Genomic DNA, 22,887 nt, shown 5'->3' with positions numbered 1-22,887 from the left:
CCTGAATCCAACTTTGTGTCAAAGTCTGAGGAAAAAGGAGAACGTCCATCCCTCCATGGTCTCCAAATGAGGAACATCTCCAGGGCTTCTCTCTGACTGACTCCCAGTCAGCCCTGGTCCACCGCTTCACAGGTCTGGTCCTGGTTCTCCATGAGTCAGGAACCTCCCACTCTCTGCAACGTTCTAACCTGTGAGCGTCACCCTCTGCTGACGTTCTCCTTCGTCTCCCTGTCCTGCTGCTGTCTCCTTAGACTCTAACCGTGTGACGTTGTTGAGCCGTGAGAAAATGAGTTCATAAGCAGACGAGAGCAGAGGAGGAACATGAATCAGGCGGTTCTGTTGCCACAGAGACGTCTGTCTTTGTGTCCTGCAGCAGCGTCCATGCTCAGCGCCGACAGGCTGCAGGCCATGGACTCAGCGTTTATGGAGGCGCTGCTGCGGAGGCGCTGACCTTCCCTCCGGCGTTCAGCTCAGCTACTTCCTGTCTGCTCAGACTGCAGCTCCTCCCGTGAGAAGCTCCTGGCTGAGTGCTGCTGCAGACAAAGGAGGTCCAGTCTGGGCCAGACGGAACCAAAGCTGGTGAAGTCCGCCCGTCCTCAGCCTTTATGATGACACCTTTGTTCTATCCTGAAGGTGGAAAAACGGCATTTAGCAGCCAGTGAGGAGATGCAGCACTCCTGCTCAGATGATCATGGAGAGTTCCCAGATTTAAAAACGCACCTGGCTCACACTGGCATGTGGTTCTGCTGCAGAACCCTGTGCTAAGCTAACGCTAAAGTCATCTTCAGAGAAGTGGAACCTGGATGTCCATCTGCCCGGTCCGACGTTCTGACGTTCTCCTGATGAGGTTCTCCTGGCTAGGTCCATCACTGTAAAGCTGGTTTTCTGGCTTTTTGTCAGCAGCTAGTGACCAACCTGCGCTGCTCATTCCAGATCTTTGATACTTTGGTGGATTTATGTGTGAAGAATGTCACTGGGGGGGGGGGGGTTACCAGACGCTCACAACCACCATGCCCCCACCATGCACCCACCGTGGCCCCCACAATGCCCCCACCATGCCCCCACCATGGCCCCCACCATGCCCCCACCAAGCCCCCACCATGCACCCACCGTGGCCCCCACCATGCCCCACCATGGAGACCGATATTTAACATGCGTTTCCTAGAAGACGCCTGCATGACGTCATGTGGGCGGTTGTCCGTCAGACTGCAGCGTGGTGCCCCCACAATGCCCCCACCATGCCCCCACCATGGCCCCCACCATGCCCCCACCATGCCCCCACCGTGCCCCCACCAAGCCCCCACCATGCACCCACCGTGCCCCCACCATGCCCCCACCATGCCCCACCGTGGCCCCCACAATGCCCCCACAATGCCCCCACCATGCACCCACCGTGCCCCCACCAAGCCCCCACCATGCCCCCACCATGGCCCCCACCATGCCCCCACCATGCCCCCACCGTGCCCCCACCAAGCCCCCACCATGCACCCACCGTGGCCCCCACCATGCCCCCACCATGCCCCACCGTGGCCCCCACAATGCCCCCACCATGCACCCACCGTGGCCCCCACCATGCCCCCACCATGGAGACCGATATTTAACATGCGTGTCCTAGAAGACGCCAGCGTGTCGTCATGTGGGCGATTGTCCGTCAGACTGCAGCGTGGTGCGTTCATGAACTCTGGTTTCTGTGTCTCTGCAGCCATGTCGTCTCCGTCCTCCTTCACCCTGAAGACAAACACCATCAGTACCTCCGTCCCCAACTCCTACTACCCAGGTAACCTCTACCACATGACACACATGGTCAGTGAACGCATCACACCGGCATTGAACGCATCACACTGACAGTGAACACAACACACCGTCAGTGAACGCATCACACTGACAGTGAATGCATCACCCTGACAGTGAACACAACACACCGTCAGTGAATGCATCACATTGACAGTGAACACATCACCCTGACAGTGAACACAACACACCGTCAGTGAATGCATCACCCTGACAGTGAAATCAACACACCGTTAGTGAACGCATCACCCTGACAGTGAACGCATCACACTGACAGTGAACACATCACCCTGACAGTGAACACATCACCCTGACAGTGAACACAACACAGTGTCAGTGAACACAACACAGTGTCAGTGAACGCATCACCCTGACAGTGAACACAACACACCGTCAGTGAACACAACACACTGTCAGTGAATGCATCACCCTGACAGTGAACACAACACACCGTCAGTGAACGCATCACCCTGACAGTGAACGCATCACCCTGACAGTGAACACATCACCCTGACAGTGAACACAACACAGTGTCAGTGAACGCATCACCCTGACAGTGAACACAACACACCGTCAGTGAACGCATCACACTGACAGTGAACACATCACACTGACAGTGAACCCATCACCCTGACAGTGAACACATCACCCTGACAGTGAACACAACACACCGTCAGTGAACGCATCACACTGACAGTGAACCCATCACCCTGACAGTGAACCCATCACCCTGACAGTGAACACATCACACTGACAGTGAACCCATCACCCTGACAGTGAACCCATCACCCTGACAGTGAACCCATCACCCTGACAGTGAACCCATCACCCTGACAGTGAACACATCACACTGACAGTGAACCCATCACCCTGACAGTGAACCCATCACCCTGACAGTGAACACATCACCCTGACAGTGAACGCATCACACTGACAGTGAACCCATCACCCTGACAGTGAACACAACACACCGTCAGTGAACGCATCACACTGACAGTGAACCCATCACCCTGACAGTGAACCCATCACCCTGACAGTGAACACAACACACCGTCAGTGAACGCATCACACTGACAGTGAACCCATCACCCTGACAGTGAACGCATCACCCTGACAGTGAACACATCACACTGACAGTGAACCCATCACCCTGACAGTGAACCCATCACCCTGACAGTGAACACATCACCCTGACAGTGAACGCATCACCCTGACAGTGAACACATCACCCTGACAGTGAACACATCACACTGACAGTGAACCCATCACCCTGACAGTGAACGCATCACCCTGACAGTGAACACATCACCCTGACAGTGAACACATCACACTGACAGTGAACCCATCACCCTGACAGTGAACCCATCACCCTGACAGTGAACGCATCACACTGACAGTAAACCCATCACCCTGACAGTGAACCCATCACCCTGACAGTGAACGCATCACCCTGACAGTGAACACATCATCCTGACAGTGAACACATCACCCTGACAGTGAACACATCACCCTGACAGTGAACACATCACACTGACAGTGAACCCATCACCCTGACAGTGAACACATCACCCTGACAGTGAACACATCACACTGACAGTGAACCCATCACCCTGACAGTGAACACATCACCCTGACAGTGAACACATCACACTGACAGTGAACCCATCACCCTGACAGTGAACCCATCACCCTGACAGTAAACACAACACACCGTCAGAGAACACAACACACGTCAGTGAACACAACACACCGTCAGTGAACGCAACACACCGTCAGTGAACGCATCACCATATTCAGGTCCGCTTTGACTCAAACCTCCAAATTTCCGCCGCCAATCGGACGCTCTTGGCCCAGCAGACCGTGACTCGTCTTCTGTTCTTCTTTGTCCTGTCTTCCTCTCTGTCTCTCTGCTGCTCTTGTGTCCGGATGGCAGATCCATTCGTACCGACAGCTATCCTGGGTGAGACTCTTTTCCTTGTTTCTTGTGCAGTAGGTCAAAGTTCAGGTTTACAGGTAGACAGGTGAGAGGTAGACAGGAAGTGGACAGACAGACAGAAAGAGAGAGGGATTCTCTGGCTTCCATCCATCCCTGCTTGCTTGTTTGTTGTTCAGCTGCCTTCTTCTCCTTTTTTCTGGAAACTTTAAACTTTTTCTTTATTCGTCTTTTTGTTCCGCGGTTCTATAATTATTCTATTTATTTCAGCCATCTTTAGTGTCTTTGTCTTTTTAACTGCCTTGCTTTTATTTTTAATGTTTTAATAGTTTTTAATTAGTTTTTTGTTTATTAAATTTTTTTCTTTATTATTTAATATTTAATATTTGTTTCTCTGTCATTTTTGTAATAGTTCCTTGGTTTTCACCCTGTTTTTGTCGTTTTATTTTACTAAAATGATGGTGGGCTTCACTCCATCCCCACATCCACAACATTCCTGCGTGTCGTGTTGACGTCACGTCTGTCTGTGACCTCCAACCTTTGCATGGACACAACACGCCCACCTGGACTGGGGAGGAAAATTAACAAAGACAACAACAGTGGAAATAACAGGGGCGCTTTTTATTGGAGTTTTCTTGTGTTTCAACAGAAAAACATCAGGAGAGTGACAAAAAAGTGTACATAATGATAAATACAGCCATACAGCCATAGACTTATTGGTCTATGATATTTTCTCCAAATGACTGTGAGTTAATTTGAACTTTATCCAGTGTTTCTGTTCTAACAGCCTCATTTAAGGAAAAGCCATTAAAGTGAACAAAGTAACCTAAAATTGTCAGTAGATGTACCTATTAGTCATGTCACCTTACGTTAAATCCAGGATCCAGAGATGATTGATTGTGATTAAGACTTTTCTCCAGGACAGCGATAGTTTGGACTGAATAGAAAACATGGTCCACCATGACCGAACCAGTTTAATTAATTTCCCGTCAGTCCAAGCTGAACTCTCCCAAACATCCAGGACATCCAGGGTCCTGTGAGACAGTACCTAGAGCGATGAATCGACCCATTTCATGGAAACGTAGCCAGTTACCTCCAGTTACCACCCAGGACCCTGATTCTAAACGGCCACAGCTGTAATAGAAACGTTCCCCACATGCCTAAAACTAGGGCTGTGCATAAAAATCAATGCAAAGATTAATATTGATATTTTTAAAAACGATTTAATATCGATATTCTGGCTCTAAATATCTATATACCTCCCAACCTCTAGGGGGCGTTAATACAGCGAGCCGTTACTGTTCACAGTGAGGAAGTAAGACGAATTTACGGAATGGCTGACAGGATTTTAGAAGCTCCTTCCTCCTTAAATCAGACGTTTGGGACATTTATGGTTTCTGTGATAAATGCATTGAATCAAATTCACTTTATGTTCATGTTAATATATCAGAGTTCAATAAATTGAACATAAATATAATATTTGGCTGGATTTGTTGATTGAATAACTTTGAGCATTAATTTAAAAGCAATAAATTTGGATATTGGAGTCAAATCAAATCAAGCTGAGCTATATGGAGAATCGTATTGTATCGCCTCATCCTAGATGATAGCCAGCCCTAAACCGTCCGTGGCCTTTCATGCTCCACTAAACCAGCAGAGGAACCCTCTGGGTTACACCTCTGAAGACCAGCAGGCCTTCTGGCTGATTCCTGTGTCCTAAAAAGGCTCTTCATGTCTTACAGCATCCTGGATATCCTCTGATCAGTTTCATGCAGACAATTAGGCTCATCTCATTCACAAAAGTCAAAGACATTTCAGAGTAGCAAATAATGGTAAAATAGGAAATGTTTCTTTTTTGTCATGCTTTGTGGCCTAACAGACCCCCTCTGACCTGAAATACCCATGATATTCTTCTCAGTAGTTATTCCTGTGATGGCAGGGCCTTAAAAATCAGATTTCTACTTTTTCTGGGTGCTTAACTAGTTGGAGGACAGGGATCCTGACACTAACTGGGCGCTCCAGGAGGTTAGCCAGGTTAGCAGAGAAAGTGGAGAGCAGCTGTCGTCAGGTTGAGCGTGTGTTAGCTTTAAGACCAGATAAAGGCTAAAGTTGTTGCTCATCTCGTGTCTCCTCTCTCTTCTTCTCTTCTATCTTCTCTGTGTAAAGTGCCCATTAATGGTAAGTGGTTAAATCTGGGGCAAAACGGGGGGGCTCATGTTTAGGGGTGTCACCACTTCGCATGGAGCCACACCCATCACCTGCTGTGATGTCATCCATTAGTGTGGCAAAGCCTCATTTTTCCCTCTGTAAAGTCGTGGCATCGCAACCCAAGCCCCTCCCATCATTACGTACCAATCAGCTCTCAGCATCTGAGCTCTTCTGATTGGTTGTTGTTTTTGTCAATGGGTTGTTCCATTCATCTGATCACCATCATCACATGGTCCATGTTCCTCACCTTGACTGGTCGGGCTGTTAGGTTAGCGAGCTTCTGATTGGTCAGTTAGCCCCCAGGCTAGCCAATAAGAACAGTTAGAGAACGTAGTGAAAGTTCTGTCCGCTGTGTCTTTGCTGAAATGTTCACGTCAGAGTGCTGGATGGCTTTAGCTCAGATGTCCACTGTGAAACACAAAGGTTTGTTCTCTTCCAGGACTCTGAACTCTGCTCTTTTCACACTGCAGCTCCAGGAACCCAAACTGTTGTGGACCAGCACACAGCTGGCCCAGTTCTGGACCAATAGCCAAGCCAGACTGGTCAACTTCTGGAGCCAGGCCATGTTATACTCCATATGGGAGCGTACTGGTTCTGGACTGGTTCTGGACTGGATGTAGACCAGTAACCTGGGCATCTTACTGGCACTCTCCGTCTATCTGACCGTCACATTCTTGATTATAGACTTTTGGCAGCAGTGTGAAAAGAGTCCATCATCATCCTCTCTCCAGACATGTAATGTGATGTCATGTGATGTCATTCATTTGTGTTGTTGTTGTGGTACCAGCCTGGTAGGAGTGGATGTGGACCAGAACTTTCCATTGGACAAAGTGGTGCCAAACTGTTTGGTTCTGGACAGACTCGCAGCAGATTGGTTCTATTGTCTCTAAACAAAGACCTACTGACCTGGTTCAGACTTTGATTAGGCCACATTAGGTTATTCCTGTCCTGCAGGTTCTCACTAATCAGACAATTTAAAGCTTTGTTGGAAAGAACTTGTAGAAGGTTTCTTTGCCGAACCATCGGGCTGCTCCTGCTGGTCTGCTTGACGTTCCACCAGTGGAGGTCATACTTCAGTTCATCAGGACTGTTGCAGATGCAGGAGATGCATGTGAAAGAAAAGGCAAATTCAGAAGACATTCAAGGGAGAGATTGTGAATCAACACTCAAGAACAAGGAGGAGAAACCTCTGAACGACTTCCCCAGATATCTGGACTGGTATTTAAGGGCCTGATGGTTTTGCCAGTGAGCCGTAGTATTTGGCTCACGCTCCAGGTACCATCGTCCTTCTAATCCTAAATCAATGTTTGAAGTCCTTCTTCCTCATCTTGCACTGCAAATTTCAGTTTTAATTGGTCCTTATATTCCAAATATGGTAAAGGAGCTAAAGTTTGGATATTTGGATTTTTAGATGTCCTATTGAGGAGCAACACAAGGTTTCAGCCAGAATCCCTGATGGAGCCACAAATGTGAGCAGTTTGGCCTTAGACTCCTTTGTAGGAACACAGCATTAAACAACGTTCCTCAGAGAAACCGGTCTAGATAAAAAGTTTGATCTGTTGGACTGAGGCTAAACAGCAGCTGCAGACCCAGGAGTCCCTCTGGAGGCATTGTAAGGAACTAGGATTAGATTCTGGCTTGCAGGCAGAACCAGAGGAGGTGCATATAGAAAAATAAGGTTGTCTAATAGGTTCTGGACCATCTGGAGGGGTTTTGATGTGAGAATACCATGTTCTGGAGCAAGGCCATGGCGTAATCAGGTGTTAATGAAAGGCTTGTTAGATATCAAGACTGCAGTGAAACAAGAATGTCTTCTAGAGCCTCCAAGACCAGGAGGACAGGTTTCTCTTTGTTCTGAAAAAGAACGGGTTCCAACCGTGAGCCCTGTGGCACTCCGATGAAGAGGACATGTTGTTTGTGAAGGTGCAGTCAGTAAAATTCTCACTTTTATTCTATTGCTCAGGAATACTGGAGCAGGACACTTCCATTATTTGATCTGTAGTGGACATCTGTGAATGTTCTCATTGTTCTGCGAGGAACACATTTTAGTCGGACAGATCAAACTAAAGTGGAATCAAAGTCCAAACTTTCAGTCCCAGTCTGTCCAGAATGAAGCTTTAACATTATAAACTGATAAAAATGAATCTGGCTCCACATGTCAGATCATATTTAGACCCAACTGGTTGTGGCTGATTAGAAACAAACAGATCCTGGTGTTAGCGGGTCAGTCTGGTCCCGTCCATCCTGTGTCCAAACCTTCTGTGTTCACCCTCAGTCTGATGTCGCTGTCTCTGCCTCTGTTTGTGTCCAGACGACAGCAGCCACACCATGACCAGTGAAACCAGCAGCCTGGTCCAGTCCCACTACAAGCAGCGGGAGGCGGAGCGCGAGGCGCTGCCCTACCAGACGGGCCAGCTGCATCCCGCCATCCGAGTGGCCGACCTGCTGCAGCACATCACCCAGATGAAATGTGCCGAGGGCTACGGGTTCAAGGAGGAGTACGAGGTGAGAACGTGAGCTGGGGACAGAGAACCCAGAGTTACAGGGACAGAAAACAAAGGCTGCTTCTTCACAAGCTGCAGCCTTGATCCATCAGAACCCGCGTTGGTTCTGAATGTTTAAACATGGAGTTCACAGAGTTTTAGCTGTTCTGATTGGTCGGTGTAACCCCGCCCCCACGCCGTTCCTCTGTGGTCTTTGGTTGAGATGATCTGTTTGGACCAACCGCCGACGTGTAAGTGGAAGTAGAAGTGTTCACCTCGGCCCGTTCTACGTTCCGCGTCACAGAACCCTGTAATCACATCCTCTCCCAGTCTGAGCCGTTAAACATCCTCCAACACTGAACATGCAGCTTATTTAGGGCCAGGGCTGGATTAAGACGGTCCAGATCAGGGTTCTGGGTTCTAATGTTCTGCAGCAAACATTAGAGGACTTCTCCTCTGCAGTGGAGTCTGCTTCCCTTTCTGCCAATCCCAGGCCGTCCTGAAGGGCTCTGTGAGTTCTCGGTGGATGAGGCCGGTGATCGGACCAGCAGCCGATCCCCTCCAGAACAACACGGAGTCCACCTGAACGATCTGAGACGTTATCGATGATCAGATAATCAGTCAGGAGGAGATGCAGCGATAACGGAAACCAGAGAAAATCCAGCCAATAATGCTCTCTAACAGCAGCAGTTTGGAGCGGCAGTGTGTGTGTGTGTGTGTGTGATTGTGTGTGTGTGATTGTGTGATTGTGTGTTTATCCATTTTATCAGGAGAAACCCACTAATGGACGTTACTTACCTGAACACACACACACACACATACATTATAGATCTTCCCTGCAGCTAATGGCCCAAACAGGGAGCAGTGTGTGCGTGATTGTGTTACTGTGTGTGTGTGTGTGTGTGTGTGTGTGTGTGTGTGTGTGTGTGTGTGTGTGTGTGTGTGTGCGCTCGCGGCTGCCCTCAGGGCTGATCCATTATACATACTGAATACACATTCTCAGAGTCTTCACCCTCCATTTGCAGAAAGTTAGCGCTGAGGAGTTCTCCCTGCCTCTGTTTCTGTTTCTGGCCCAATCCCCACACACCAGCAGCACCATTATGTGCTGTGAGCTGGTTTCAGCCTGGTTCTGATCCAAATAAGGATCCTACAGGAAACAGTTTGGATTTAAACTCGTTGACTGCTACAAAAACAAAGTTCCAGATTCATTCAGTCCTTTCTGGTTCTGGTTTTGGACCTCTTACTGGAAGATTTCTGGACCCAAATGCTGGATTCAGAGCGGTTAGCAGACCAGGAGCAGGAAAGGAAAGGAATCACGCCTACAGTGAGATTACAGGACGTTCTGAGGAGGATTATAAATGGAATATGTTACAGAACCTTGTCTGTTTCTGTGCTTTGGGACCGGACACAATAAACAGGATCCCTGTGTGTTCATGTAAAAATAGCTTGTTCACAGCATTCAAACTGTGTTCAAAGTCCTTCTTAGAAACAGTCTCCAGAAACGAATGATCTAAAAAGCTCTAAGTCTATTTATTTAGTCAGAGATCTGCTGCTGGGATCAGGACATGTTCTCACAGATGGTAGCAGTAGATCTGGTGGAGACAGAATACATGCAGCTGGACCTACAGAGTCCTGAGTCAGACAGTTATATACAGATGGAACCGTTCTCCTCTCCTGGCCCAGAACATCCCACTAAAATCCACTGAAGTCCTGCTAGGAACTGGGCCATCAGATGCAGAGATAAATGGATCTACAGTACACGGTGTAAGGGACTGTCGATAGGTGAGAAGAAACTGTGTTAGGTGAAGCGTTTAATCCAAGGAGCTTTTAGAACCCCATCCCGGACGAGCCCCCAACACAACCACAGATCCAGCTGCAGTGGAGGAGTTAGAAGCTGATTACCTGCGGTTCCTGGACTGTCTGCATGATGAGACCAGCTGATGATCAGTGCTGAGGTCTTCACACTGAACAGGTCAACATGGGGGAACCGCGTGTTTCCATCAGGTGGAGCTCTGATGGATGAAACTGTGGAACCTTAGAGACCCTGATGGAAACACCATGTGACCCTGCTGGGTGGACACCTTCTTGTCCAAACTGACATGATGATGATGATTGTCCTGTTTTAAGCATAAATATGAAAGTCAGGATCCGTGTAAAAATGACGCGTTTTCAGAATCACTCAGAATTTTGAAGCAAAATGATTAATGGCATTTTTTCCTAATTCTGCTTTGACCAGTTAAGTAGAGCAGCTGAACGCCCCACTCATGACTCTTGTCTCCCTGATCCCTCCATGCTTTTCTAATTAATCTGATTGGACAGCTTAACGAGGTAAGACACCTTCTTGGTTTTCTGTGTTTCTGTCATAGATCAGGGTTTAGTTGGTGGCATCGCACCTCCGTTAACGACGTGCTAGCTCAGATTCACCCAGATCCAGTTTGTGCCTGTTTGTTTATCTGCATCACACACCGGCCTCCATGGTAACCCTAACCCTTTACATCATAAAGCTGAAAACAGCTCTGCACCCATCAGGACAAAAGTAGTGCCATCACTCTTTGGAGATCCTCCCGGCTCAGTTAGATGCTGGCAGAGGTCTGGTGACGGCGGTAATGACTACACCTGATGGGACTGGAGCGGATTGGATAACGGCCAGCAGAGGGCATCAGTGTGGCTGTCAGGAGTGTCCTGGGTGGGGGGGCTGCTGTCCAGTGTATTTCAGAACCAGTTATCTGGGCAGCACATGGCGTAGTGCTAGGAGCTATCGTTCTCAACACTGCCATCTAGGGTCCAATTGCTGAACATGAGAACTTTGCTGCATGTCCTCGCCCTTCACCCTCGGCCCATTTGCTGTGTGATTACTGTCAACCAAAGACCCTGTTGTTTAGATGCTGGGACCAGTGGGTCTCTGTGGAAGCCATCAGTTTGACCAGTGTGGGAAACACTCCCCCAGCATGCAGAGATCTCACAGGCTTCTCTCAGGCCTTCGTCACCAGGTGATGGGGAGGTCTGGGTCTGGGTGCCCTCACATGCACACCGGTCCCAACATCCGTCCACCAGGACATCTGTAGCCTCCACATAGGAAAGTGACCAGCTGGCCTCATGCAGACCTACCCTGTAAGCTCCATGAACCTCTGTCAGCGCTGCTAATGCTCATCCTCTGTGCATGTTCACCTTCACGCTGACTGTCAGTCGCTCCAAAAACTACCTGGTAAGACTACTGCTCCAGTCCTGATGGCGCCATTGACGCCCTCTGGTGGCCATTCAGTAAATCTGATCATTTCCATGAAGACCAAATTACATCTAATTGTACTTATAGTATATGAAGTCTGCAATTACATTGTAGACTTCTGTCAGTATCCTGTGGTAACGATGCAGGAACCAACTGAGTGGTTTTACTGGTGCAATCTAACCTGGTAGCAGTTGTTAAAGAATCGACCTGCTGCGGTCACCCCAGGTTCTTTAGCTGAATAATGTGATGTTTGTATTGTAGACTTCTGTAGTAATAAAAAGACACTCCCCTGAATGAGTGTACACAATGGGTCCTACTTAATGTCTGTGTGAGGAATGAACAGGGCTCTCTCTGGCGTCCAGAAATCTGCCCGTTGTTGTGTATGAGAGTCCAGTACTGAAGCTGTAAACATCCCTCTGCCTTTTAGATTAAATATGGTCAAATATAGTTCCTGTTTCAAGAGTCTTTTTATCACTAGAGAAGTCTACAGTAGAAACACTCATTATTCAGCGAAAGAACCCGGGGTGACCGCAGCAGGTCAATTCTTTAACGCAGTGATGATGTCATAAACGGACGTGTAATCTGTTAAACAGCATGGGTCAGCACTGACAGCAGCCTGCTAGCAGGAATCAGCTGGACTAGAAATCTTCAGATGTTTCATTTTAAACTTTTTCATCGTTTCCTCTGGTTTAAATCTAAATGACCCTGATTTACTCAGAGTTACTACCTGGGGAATGCCTAATGATGCCCTCTGGAACCATGTGTCACCTGAAGCTCAACATTTTCTTCCTGAGGAACATTTACCCCGTGGTTCAGAGGACTCGTTAAACTGGACTCTGTGCTTCGGTTCAGGGAGTCTGTCATCATCTGGTAGTCTTCATAAGGGTCTCTGAAGGTGTCTGATGAACGGGTCCATTTGAAGCACCTCCCTGTCATGGATAAATATTGATGTTAGATGGACCGAAGTTTCTTGCTTGGTTCTGTCAGGAACAATTAAAGTTCAAAAGTCCCCCATGACAGCTGAACTGGCATGTCTGGTCCTCTCATTCATCCTTTTTTCCTTACGGACTTTGGTTTGATGGGACCTTTAATGAGTTATGATGGCCTTCTGCAGCACAAGAGACACAGAACCTCAAATATGTTTATAATCCACCCAGAACCAACTGTATGGACCTCTGACCCCATATCAGCAACATATAGTTCTCCATAAATGAAATATTCAGCAGCCTGCATGCCCAGTATTCTGACTACATTAGATACCATCTCTGGTGTCTGGCCCGGTTCTAGTCCACCTAATATATTTCTAATTGTGTTTTTGATACCTGTGTCTCTGGTATTACTGCACGTGTTACCGTGGTTACGCTCGTTGGGTACCTTTCAGCATGACCGGTGGGCACTGTTTGTGATTGTAGTATTTAATAGGCTTAGTACTAACAGTACGGCTCCATTAGGTGATCTCAGTGAGACCAAAGGGTGAAGCTGGCTCCTGTCAGTGGTCTAGAAACCACATCATGTCTGACTTTACCAATCTAACATGTGGAGTACCTGAAAACTGTTTTTGGCCCACATGTTTTTCACTATATATTCATCCACTTGGGCAGATCATTCATAAATTTCATAATGTCTCCTATTTGCAGATGACATGCGGCTGTGCAACTCCTTTAAAAGGGTTCTCTAGACTGTGCTAGTTAAGTTGTTAAAAGAAATGACAAACAGAAAACAATTCCCTATAAACTCTGAGAGGACACAGTGTTCGACCATATCCCCGGATAACACGGTTCCTCCAATTGGGCAGATTGGACTTTAACACTCTCCCTTCAAACCAGAGTTGAGTTGTTTAGGTGTTTTCAACCAATCAGTGTTTAAAATGTCTAAATCTTCCAAACTAAGAAGTTCATTTGAAAACAGAACTTGGTTATTGATGTATCAGCAAAACGTTCTTGACCACCTTCGGTTGGTCTGAGCAGCCAGACTGTTGACCAAACAACAGAGCTCCCATCACTGTGTTCTGCTGTCTGATCACTGGTTACCAGTTCAGTTAAGCTCAAAGCTTCAGCGCATCAAACCAAAATGAACGGGATCATTTCATACAAACCATCTGATCTACTGATACCAACGCTTCCACTGATAACTGTTTCCAGAGCCTGAACAACACCTTCAGTACTGACCCAGTGCAGGACACCAGAACCAGACAAAGACAGCTTAATGGAAGCTCATTGAAAAGATCGACCCCGGTTCTAGGGCAGGTCCAGGTACCTTTTCCACCAGGTACTTTTGATGGGAGACCAATCCAAACAAACTCTATGAGCTCCCGTTTAAACTCTAGGAGCAGTTTATACTTCCTCAAAGATCTAAACTTCAGAGTGTCCAGTAACAGGAACCTTTTCATGGCTTGACTAGGTAGTTCTCCGTGTTCTTCCTGTAAATCCAGCAGAAGTGCACTCTTTTCTAGTGTAAAGTCCCCTCCTGTCACAGGAACCATCTTAATAGAACTAACATCAGCGAACCTACAGGCTGCAGTTCCAACATGGACGACTGAGCAACTCTCCAGAACCTGTTGTTACACCATTGGTAAAGAGTCAGGTGTACAGAAGTTCTGCCTCTAATCACAGTGTTCTGAAGACTGGAGGAACCGGTCCACCCAGGTTCCCTACTAAAGTCTGTAAATCTCTGTTCCACTGGGACCTCCACAGGTCCTGTAGACCATAGGAATCTCTGAGGCAGTCTGAATAAACTTATTGGGGATTTGTTGGTCTTTCTCTGGTCTTCTTCTCTGAGCAGTGTAGGAGGCACCAAGGTTGGACCGTTCTTTGTTGACATGATCTTCATGCAGTGACATGTCTGTACCTAACCTGACCCTGGCCAAATGAATTTCGCTCCGCCTAGCTCCACTCATCCATCTGGGACTGATCCATAGGAATGGTGTTTCAGAAGGCTGGGCCTTATCAAAAATCCCTGCATGTGATTGGAAAAGCCACTTGTCTGTCATCTTTATCGACGTGCTATTTCAATCACTCACACCGAAGCTAACCCGTGACGCTGATGAGAGCGACGCAGAAAAAAAAAAAACAGAACAGCCAACAAAAGCCTTCAGAGGTGTTCTCTGATGTTCTTTTAATGAAACAATATTAGGTAGATTGGACAACACGGAAGAAATAGCAGCATCAATGTTAACGCTGCTTCCTCCATGCGAGCCGCCATTGTTGTCTGAATCAAAACAGTCTCACGGTCGCTTCTCCACTACGTCACATCTATGAAACTCCAGCTCTGCGTCCTGATTGGCTGGACAATAAAATGGGTTGGAGAAATCACTCTCTATGGGAGAGGTCCCAGATGGATGTGAGTGGAGCTAGGCGGAGCGAGATCCATCTGGCTAGAGTCAGGTTAGTCTGTACCAGCCTGTGTACAGCAGAAACACAGCATCTCCTGAACTTATCCTGCTGTGGTTGGCAGAACCAGCTGCAGTTCCTGGAGTCCAAAAGGAGGAGGGACGTTTACTTTAGCTATGGGAACTATAGAAAAGATACCTTGAGGCGAGGCATGGGCCAGACATTAGTTTCATGGTGTTGGTATGAAAAACTCATGGTCTTAAAACCACTATGGACTTTCTTATATACAAATGTCAACAGACAGGAAGTGGAGGTCAGATCCCTCAGGTAGCATGCAGCATTTTGACCCATCAGAAGAGAAGGCAAGCTCACCCCCCCCCCCAACACACACTAAACAACACACACACTAAACAACACACACTAAACAACACACACTGAACAACACACACTAAACAACACACACTGAACAACACACACTAAACAACACTCACACTAAACACACACACACTAAACAACACACACTGAACAACACACACTAAACAACACACACACTAAACAACACACACTAAACAACACACACTGAACAACACACACTAAACAACACACACACTAAACACACACACTAAACAACACTCACACTAAACACACACACACTAAACAACACACACTGAACAACACACACTAAACAACACACACACTAAACACACACACACTAAACAACACACACTGAACAACACACACTAAACAACACACACTAAACAACACACACTGAACAACACACACTAAACAACACACACACTAAACACACACACTAAACAACACTCACACTAAACACACACACACTAAACACACACACACTAAACAACACACACACTAAACACACACACACTGAGCCACAAACAGACGGAGGGGAGGTTCTGCCAGCACTCATTAGTTCCATTCTTTGCTCTGTTTTCGTGTTTCGTCTTTGTTCCTCGCTGTCACCCATGTCTGTGTGTGTCTGTGTGTGTGTGTCTTTTTGTGTGTGTCTGTGTGTGTGTGTTGTTGCTCACCTCACAGTTTGATGGATGTCTGAAGCTGTTAGACGGCTGTCAGACACACATTCATTTGTCTGCCGGCGTTTTAATGAGCGACTCAGGAACCTGCCTTGGATCAAAGTGGGAGACGTTCACACACAGAGAGTGACGCTACAGACGTGTGTGTGTGTGTGTGTGTGTGTGTGTGTGTGTGTGTGTGTGTGTGTGTGTGTGTGTGTGTGTGTGTGTGTGTGTGTGTGTGTTGGAAGATTTGAAATGTTTGTTTCCTCTTACAGAACCTGGATTGGTTTGAATCTCTGTGTTTGTTCGTTTGCAGCTCCCCTCACAGCCTCGTCTCCTAATTGGACTTAACCGTGTGTTTTGTCCATGAAGGCAGGCGCCAAACAGCAAATCAAACGCACCCTTTGCATTATTCATGGCCCTCATAGCTGCAGTTATCTCTAACAAACTGTCTCTGTCTTCCAACAGAGCTTCTTTGAGGGACAGTCCGCTCCATGGGACTCAGCCAAGAAGGACGAGAACCGCATGAAGAACCGCTACGGCAACATCATCGCCTGTAAGTGCAGATGAGTTCTTATTCTGATTCTGGGTTTGAGGAAGTGTGTGAATTGAGGACCATGGGCCCCGTTAACTGGCCCAGATGGGGCCCAGATGTTTAGTAAGGATGCTCTACATATGGGCCTCATCTGGAACAAATTTAATGCAATAGTCAACAGCACCTTTATGTCATGCTTGGGCCTTGATTGGTACCAAATGGTCCAGATGGGGCCCAGGTGGGGCCCAGATGTTTAGTAAGGATTCTCTACATATGGGCCTCATCTGGAACCAATGTAATGCAATAGTCAACAGCACCTTTATGTCTAAGAGGAGTTCATGCTTGGGCCTTGATTGGTACCAAATGGTCCAGATGGGGCCCAGATGGGGCCCAAATGTTTAGTAAGGATTCTCTACATATGGGCCTCATCTGGAACAAATGTAATGCAATAGTCAACAGCACCTTTAAGTCTAAGAGGAGTTCATGCTTGGGCCTTGATTGGTACCAAATGGTCCAGATGGGGCCCAGATGGGGCCCAGATGTTTAGTAAGGATTCTCTACATATGGGCCTCATCTGGAACAAATGTAATGCAATAGTCAACAGCACCTTTATGTCTAAGAGAAGTTCATGCTTGGGCCTTGAATTGTACCAAATGGTCCAGATGGGGCCCAGATGGGACCCAAATGTTTAGTAAGGATTCTCTACATATGGGCCTCATCTGGAACCAATGTAATGCAATAGTCAACAGCACCTTAATGTCTAAGAGGAGTTCATGCTTGGGCCTTGATTGGTACCAAATGGTCCAGATGGGTCCCAGATGGGGCCCGGATGTTCGTGAAGGATTCTCTACATATGGGCCTCATCTGGAACCAAAATAATGCAATAGTCAACAGCACCTTTATGTCTAAGAGGAGTTCATGCTTGGGCCTTGATTGGTACCAAATGGTCCAGATGTCAGGAGACAGGCTGGAGAAATGGGCCCCATTGGGGAGAAATATGAATACAGCATTTGATTGCTTTTAGGAAGTTCTATCCTAAAGCTGGAAAAAGGTTCATTCAGTTTTTTTGTTTTTTTTTGAAGGGCCATTTCACAACAAGTATTGTCTCCATGTCCCTGTTCAGTGCTGACAGACCCAAAGGCCCTTAACGAGAGACGCTAATAAGGAGAAGGTCTAGCAGAAGTCACCTGAAGGTCAACCAGCGCTCCTTGATTTCTGAAGGAAAAGAGACGTTTTTATCCTGGTCATTTGTAGGAGGGAGCCAAGCAGACCAGGGCTGGTTAGATTAAACTGTCCTCAAACCAGTTTCTAATGCACTTCTGTATTTGGCCCCAAACTGTCAGGAGTCCAATCCTCTGTCTGGGGTCCAATGAGTCAGGGCCAACTTTGACCAAGCTGCTTCTTGTTGTTATTTTGGTGTTGAATTAGTTTAATTAGATGAATTTAAATACTCAGAGCGTGTTTGGGCGTCTCTCACTCAGACTGAGTGTTTCCATCATTCAACGGAATCCAATTAGAGGTTATTAATTTGTTAATAGATCCTTAATTCAGTGGAAGGTAATTAGCTCTGATTGTGTTGAGCTTCACAGTGACAATGAGCACAACAACTAATGCTCCCTGGTGTGTGTGTGTGTGTGTGTGTGTGTGTGTGTGTGTGTGTGTGTGTGTGTGTGTGTGTGTGTGTGTGTGTGTGTGTGTGTGTGTGTGTGTGTGTGTGTGTGTTTGTGTGGTAGACGATCACTCTCGTGTGCGTCTGCAGCCTCAGGATGGAGACGGCGGCTCAGACTACATTAATGCAAACTACGTGGATGTGAGTAACTATCAGCATGTTTGCTACTGTTTCCTTGTTTCTCACTTTATTAATTAATACAGTTAAACTCTTAATCTCATGAAATCTGTTAATATGTGCTGAAAAACAAAAAGGAGGCATAAACTTTACTTTCTTCTCATTCTGCTGATGTTGCGTCAGTAGTAATCACAGATGATTCTTCTGGTCTTTAAAACAATAAATATAATAAAACCTTCCTGTGATATTTTGTAATGCTCCAGCTTTTGCTCTGATGCTGTGGTCTCTAAGGTGTTTTATTTAAATCAGCTTTCTATCTGTTCCCTCTCAGGGGTACCACAGACCCAATCACTACATCGCTACACAAGGTGAGGATTTTCTGTCTGTTTTACAGCTGCAAAACACATGAAAACACTCAGTTAACGCTTAAAGTGTAACGCTTAAAGAGTCTTACTCTGGTCATGGTCTGGACCACTGATAAAAGTTATTTAAATGCTAAATACACTAACTGAATGCTAAGCTAATAAGTCGCTTACCTGAAATCCGATACAAGGACCTCAGAAATCAGCATTCAGCCTCCAAGTCGCTATGGAGGCACACGCTGCTTTTATACTCCACAGTCGCAGAGCTGCTGACGTCAGTTTCTCCAAATGACATCATGAAAACCTTTCAACCAATAGCAATGTTGATTCAAAATTCAATGCCACACCACCATTTAACCCAAGGAGGGCGCCACACTGACGGTTTTAGACACAAAAGCAGGAGTTCAGCAAATATGCAGTAAATCACCAGGATATGTAAATAGCTCTATAAGACAACCATGTTAGCAGTTTGTTAGCAAAAATGTTGATTTGGGGTGAGTTACCCTTCAAACACTCCCAGTTAGATTAAAGCAGACGTAGTTACCTGGTGTGACCACAGGGGGCGCCATATTAGCAGAGCTTAGGCATGCACACACAGACTCAGCTCTGCAGGGAGGAACTCATCCCCCCAAATAAACAGCGTCTCACCAATCAGTCTGAGCGTGTGCGTGCGTACACAACAGGAATAAATTAACAAGAACTAATTAATTTGTGGAAAGGCAGCCCGTCGGCAGTGATTAAAAATATTCTCTCTTTTGAATTAATTAAAGGCGTCCCTATAATTGCTGTTGATGTGATCTGTGTTTACCTGGCGTGTTTACCTGGCGTGTGTCTGACAGGGCCCATGCAGGAGACGGTCTATGACTTCTGGAGGATGGTGTGGCAGGAGAACACGGCAGCCATTGTGATGGTAACCAACCTGGTGGAGGTGGGCCGGGTGAGTCTGCTCATTGTTCAGACCATCTGCTCGTGTTTTTCTGCCTGATGAAGTCTGGGACTTCATTTCCCAGAGTGCCTCTGTCACGTCTCCACTCACTGCGGTTGCTGCAGCAGTCTGGAGCGAACACACACTGACAGCCTGCGTGTGAGACAGCCTCTCAGCAGACTGAGCCCATGTTGGACCCGCTTGATCTTCTGATGCTGTGGTAACGGGTCACCTGGAAACAGGCACAGGTGGGATGGTGATGCGAAGCAGAGGACCGAGGATGGAGCCCTGGGGAGCCTCACATGTTGCTTTAATCTGACTGATGTTTGACCTGCATGGTTCTGGGACATGGACCGGTTCCACTGTCCAACGCGGGGAACATTGGACAGAAGGAACAGAACCAGTGGTTGTTCCCTGTTCTGGATAATCTACAAACAAGGTGAAGATGTCTGAAACAACTTTGCAAAACAGGACGGAGAAGCTTTCCCAGCCAGGTCCAACCAGGTTCTGTTCAGCTGACACCACCCGGGGCTGCAGGACAGAACCGGCAGTTGTCCTGATTAACAAACCGCTTCACAGCTTCTGCCTCTCTTATCTAACCGAACCAGTCAGAACCTCACAGGTACTGACCCGGTTATCATACCGAACCAGTCAGAACCTCACAGGTACTGACCCGGTTATCATACCGAACCAGTCAGAACCTCACAGGTACTGACCCGGTTATCATACCGAGCCAGTCAGAACTTTCTTGCTGTGGGCTGTGTGCAGAGAACAGCTGGATATGTTTGGGTCGGTGTTCAGTAATCACCGCAGTGCCTCAGTCATGTGATCCGCCTCAGACGTGATGGGAGGTTCTGAAGCCACGGCGCCGCTCGGCTTCAAGCTGCACAGGCGAGGATAAAACCCGACTCGTTTCCTCCTGAAATTGGAGGATTTAACCTGAGATCAGAGCCTCCCAGCTCTCATTACCCACAAGGCACCAGGGATCTGCCGGGCCTCGCTGGCGGCGCCGCGCAGGGGGATTCTGGGAGATATCAGGCTGATTATCTGCCTCTGTCTTTCCCTGGCACGCACACACAGACACACACACACACACAGACACACACACACACACACACCTGATGTAGAGCTGAGCGGTTCTGTCTCTGTTCACCTGGCTGGTTGTCGTGGTGACACAGAGTGGGTGTTAATGATGAGGGGGCGGAGCCTCAATCAGCTGTTTGTAATGAGGATTAAATAATGACACCCTGTGTGTGTGTGTGTGTGTGTGTGTGTGTGTGTGTGTGTGTGTGTGTGTGTGTGTGTGTGTGTGTGTGTGTGTGTGCAGGTGAAGTGCTGTAAGTACTGGCCTGATGACACGGAGATCTACGGGGACATGAAAGTGACGCTGATCGAGACGCAGCTGCTGTCTGAGTACGTGATCCGGACCTTCGCCGTGGAGAAGGTGAGCTACATCAGGAGGAAGAGGAGCGTCATGATGATGAGCACATGTGAGGTTGGTCCCTGATCTGTGGCGTTCTCCTTCAGAGGGGCGTGGCCGAGATTAGGGAGATCCGTCAGTTTCATTTCACCGGCTGGCCCGATCACGGCGTCCCCCTGCACGCCACCGGACTTCTGGGCTTCATCCGCTGCGTCAAGGCCAAGACTCCGCCCACCGCCGGCCCCACGGTGGTCCACTGCAGGTCTGACCTCTTCCTGACCTTAGTGCGGTTGTGCTGGCAGGTTCCTGTGCTGCAGCTTTACCTGTGTGCTGAAACCAGGTGTGTGTGTGTGTGAGACAGTGCTGGGGCGGGACGAACAGGTTGTTTCATCGTCATCGACATCATGCTGGACATGGCTGAGAGAGAGGGCGTCGTCGACATCTACAACTGTGTCAGAGAGCTGAGAGCAAGACGGGTCAACATGGTCCAAACCGAGGTACACACACACACATCCGTGTTTTAGGTACTTCCTGAGGACCGTCTAACACGTCTATCCCTCATGGGGTGGTGAGGGGCGCTGGTGTCTATCTCCAGCTGTCAATGAGCGAGAGGCGGGGTTCACCTGGACAGGTAACCAGTGTATCACAGGGCACCTTAGTGCTAAATGCCTGAACAAATTCTCAGTGATTCGGGTCACCACAAAGGCCGACAGGTTTAAATCGGAGGCACTGGGCTTCTTTCTGAAAACGTTACGACGCGTATCCAGGAATCTTTGTCCAGAATGACAAACTGTAACGCAACATACCTGAGCAAATTCTCAGTTAGTCCTAAACACAACCCCCAGCCCAGAAAGGTGAGGACCAGGAAAAGGTCCTCACTTTACACTAGTCCTCAGTTTGGTGGTAAAATACTAAAAGGTCTCACTGAGCTGTAAGTACAAGAACGCACGCACACGCACACACACACACACACACACACACACATCCTTGTTTCCCTGCCTGGTTTGACTGCAGGTCCAGTCTGGGACTCAGGTCTGTTAGACTGAAACTTTACAATATTTTATTCTGACACAAAGCATTTCTGGCTGGAGACCAGAAATGCTGGAGACCAGAACCGTTCAGAACCGTTCAGAACCGTTCAGAACCGACCAGAACCGACCAGAAGAGAAGGGAATTACGAATGTATTTGAACCAGAACTGAATTGTAGAGAAAATGGCCAAAATGAGTAAATTGTTGAGAAGGCCTTGAACACCTGATGCTATGTTCCGTGAGTTCTGGAGAATTGTCTTTTATTGTTTTTAAAATATAAAGTTATAATAAAGAAATATAACGTATTTGAAGCCCGACTTTGGGAAGCTGTGAGACCTGCAGTCTGCCTCTGTTGTTTAAAGGTCCTGATGTCGTCCAACTGACAGGATGTGACAGAAGGACAAAGTCAGGCCTTCCTCTAACTTTTAATGTCACCCTCCTCCCCCATTCCTCCCCCATTCCTCCCCCATTCCTCCCTGTCCCTCCTGCTGCCGGGTGTCGACATAAATCATTCATGACGTGACATTTCAGCAGCCGCCCTGCTGCCAGTCACTCTGCAGGAGCACCAGCTCCTCCATGACGCCGTCCCTCTGTGTCCACAGGAGCAGTACGTCTTCATACACGACGCCATCTTGGAGGCGTGTCTCTGCGGCAACACCGCCATCCCAGCCAATCAGCTGCGCTCAGTCTACTACGACATGAACCGATTGGATCCCCAGACCAACTCCTGTCAGATCAAGGAGGAGTTCAGGGTAACGTATCTCCAGAACCTTCATGAGATGTTTCAGGAGCTGCAGGACCAGAATGATCATCAAACTGGAT

The 22,887-nt window shown here is 47.7% G+C and overlaps 1 protein-coding gene across 14 annotated transcripts in view; it reads left to right on the top strand.

Moving 5' to 3' along the window:
- LOC105921370 (receptor-type tyrosine-protein phosphatase mu) overlaps nucleotides 1-22,887 on the top strand; it is a 134,342-nt gene that overhangs the window by 98,174 nt on the left and 13,281 nt on the right. For 5 of the 14 annotated variants that reach the window (XM_036125654.1, XM_036125646.1, XM_036125656.1 and 2 more), the window contains 13 exons: nucleotides 1,703-1,777; nucleotides 3,725-3,751; nucleotides 5,891-5,902; nucleotides 8,244-8,437; nucleotides 10,735-10,743; nucleotides 16,476-16,563; nucleotides 18,276-18,352; nucleotides 18,660-18,696; nucleotides 19,530-19,627; nucleotides 20,943-21,059; nucleotides 21,143-21,297; nucleotides 21,397-21,532; nucleotides 22,668-22,817. In XM_036125654.1, coding sequence (XP_035981547.1) covers nucleotides 1,703-1,777; nucleotides 3,725-3,751; nucleotides 5,891-5,902; nucleotides 8,244-8,437; nucleotides 10,735-10,743; nucleotides 16,476-16,563; nucleotides 18,276-18,352; nucleotides 18,660-18,696; nucleotides 19,530-19,627; nucleotides 20,943-21,059; nucleotides 21,143-21,297; nucleotides 21,397-21,532; nucleotides 22,668-22,817 — 1,175 coding nt within the window. The remainder of the gene's footprint in view (nucleotides 1-1,702; nucleotides 1,778-3,724; nucleotides 3,752-5,890; nucleotides 5,903-8,243; nucleotides 8,438-10,734; nucleotides 10,744-16,475; nucleotides 16,564-18,275; nucleotides 18,353-18,659; nucleotides 18,697-19,529; nucleotides 19,628-20,942; nucleotides 21,060-21,142; nucleotides 21,298-21,396; nucleotides 21,533-22,667; nucleotides 22,818-22,887) is intronic. The other 9 variants (XM_036125660.1, XM_036125647.1, XM_036125659.1 and 6 more) reach the window with 6 other exon arrangements.

The sequence above is a fragment of the Fundulus heteroclitus genome, chromosome 21 (genome assembly GCF_011125445.2).
Source record: "Fundulus heteroclitus isolate FHET01 chromosome 21, MU-UCD_Fhet_4.1, whole genome shotgun sequence".
Classification (NCBI taxonomy): domain Eukaryota; kingdom Metazoa; phylum Chordata; class Actinopteri; order Cyprinodontiformes; family Fundulidae; genus Fundulus; species Fundulus heteroclitus.
Note: the sequence above shows the minus strand (reverse complement) of the source record. Positions and strands in the feature narration are given on the sequence as shown.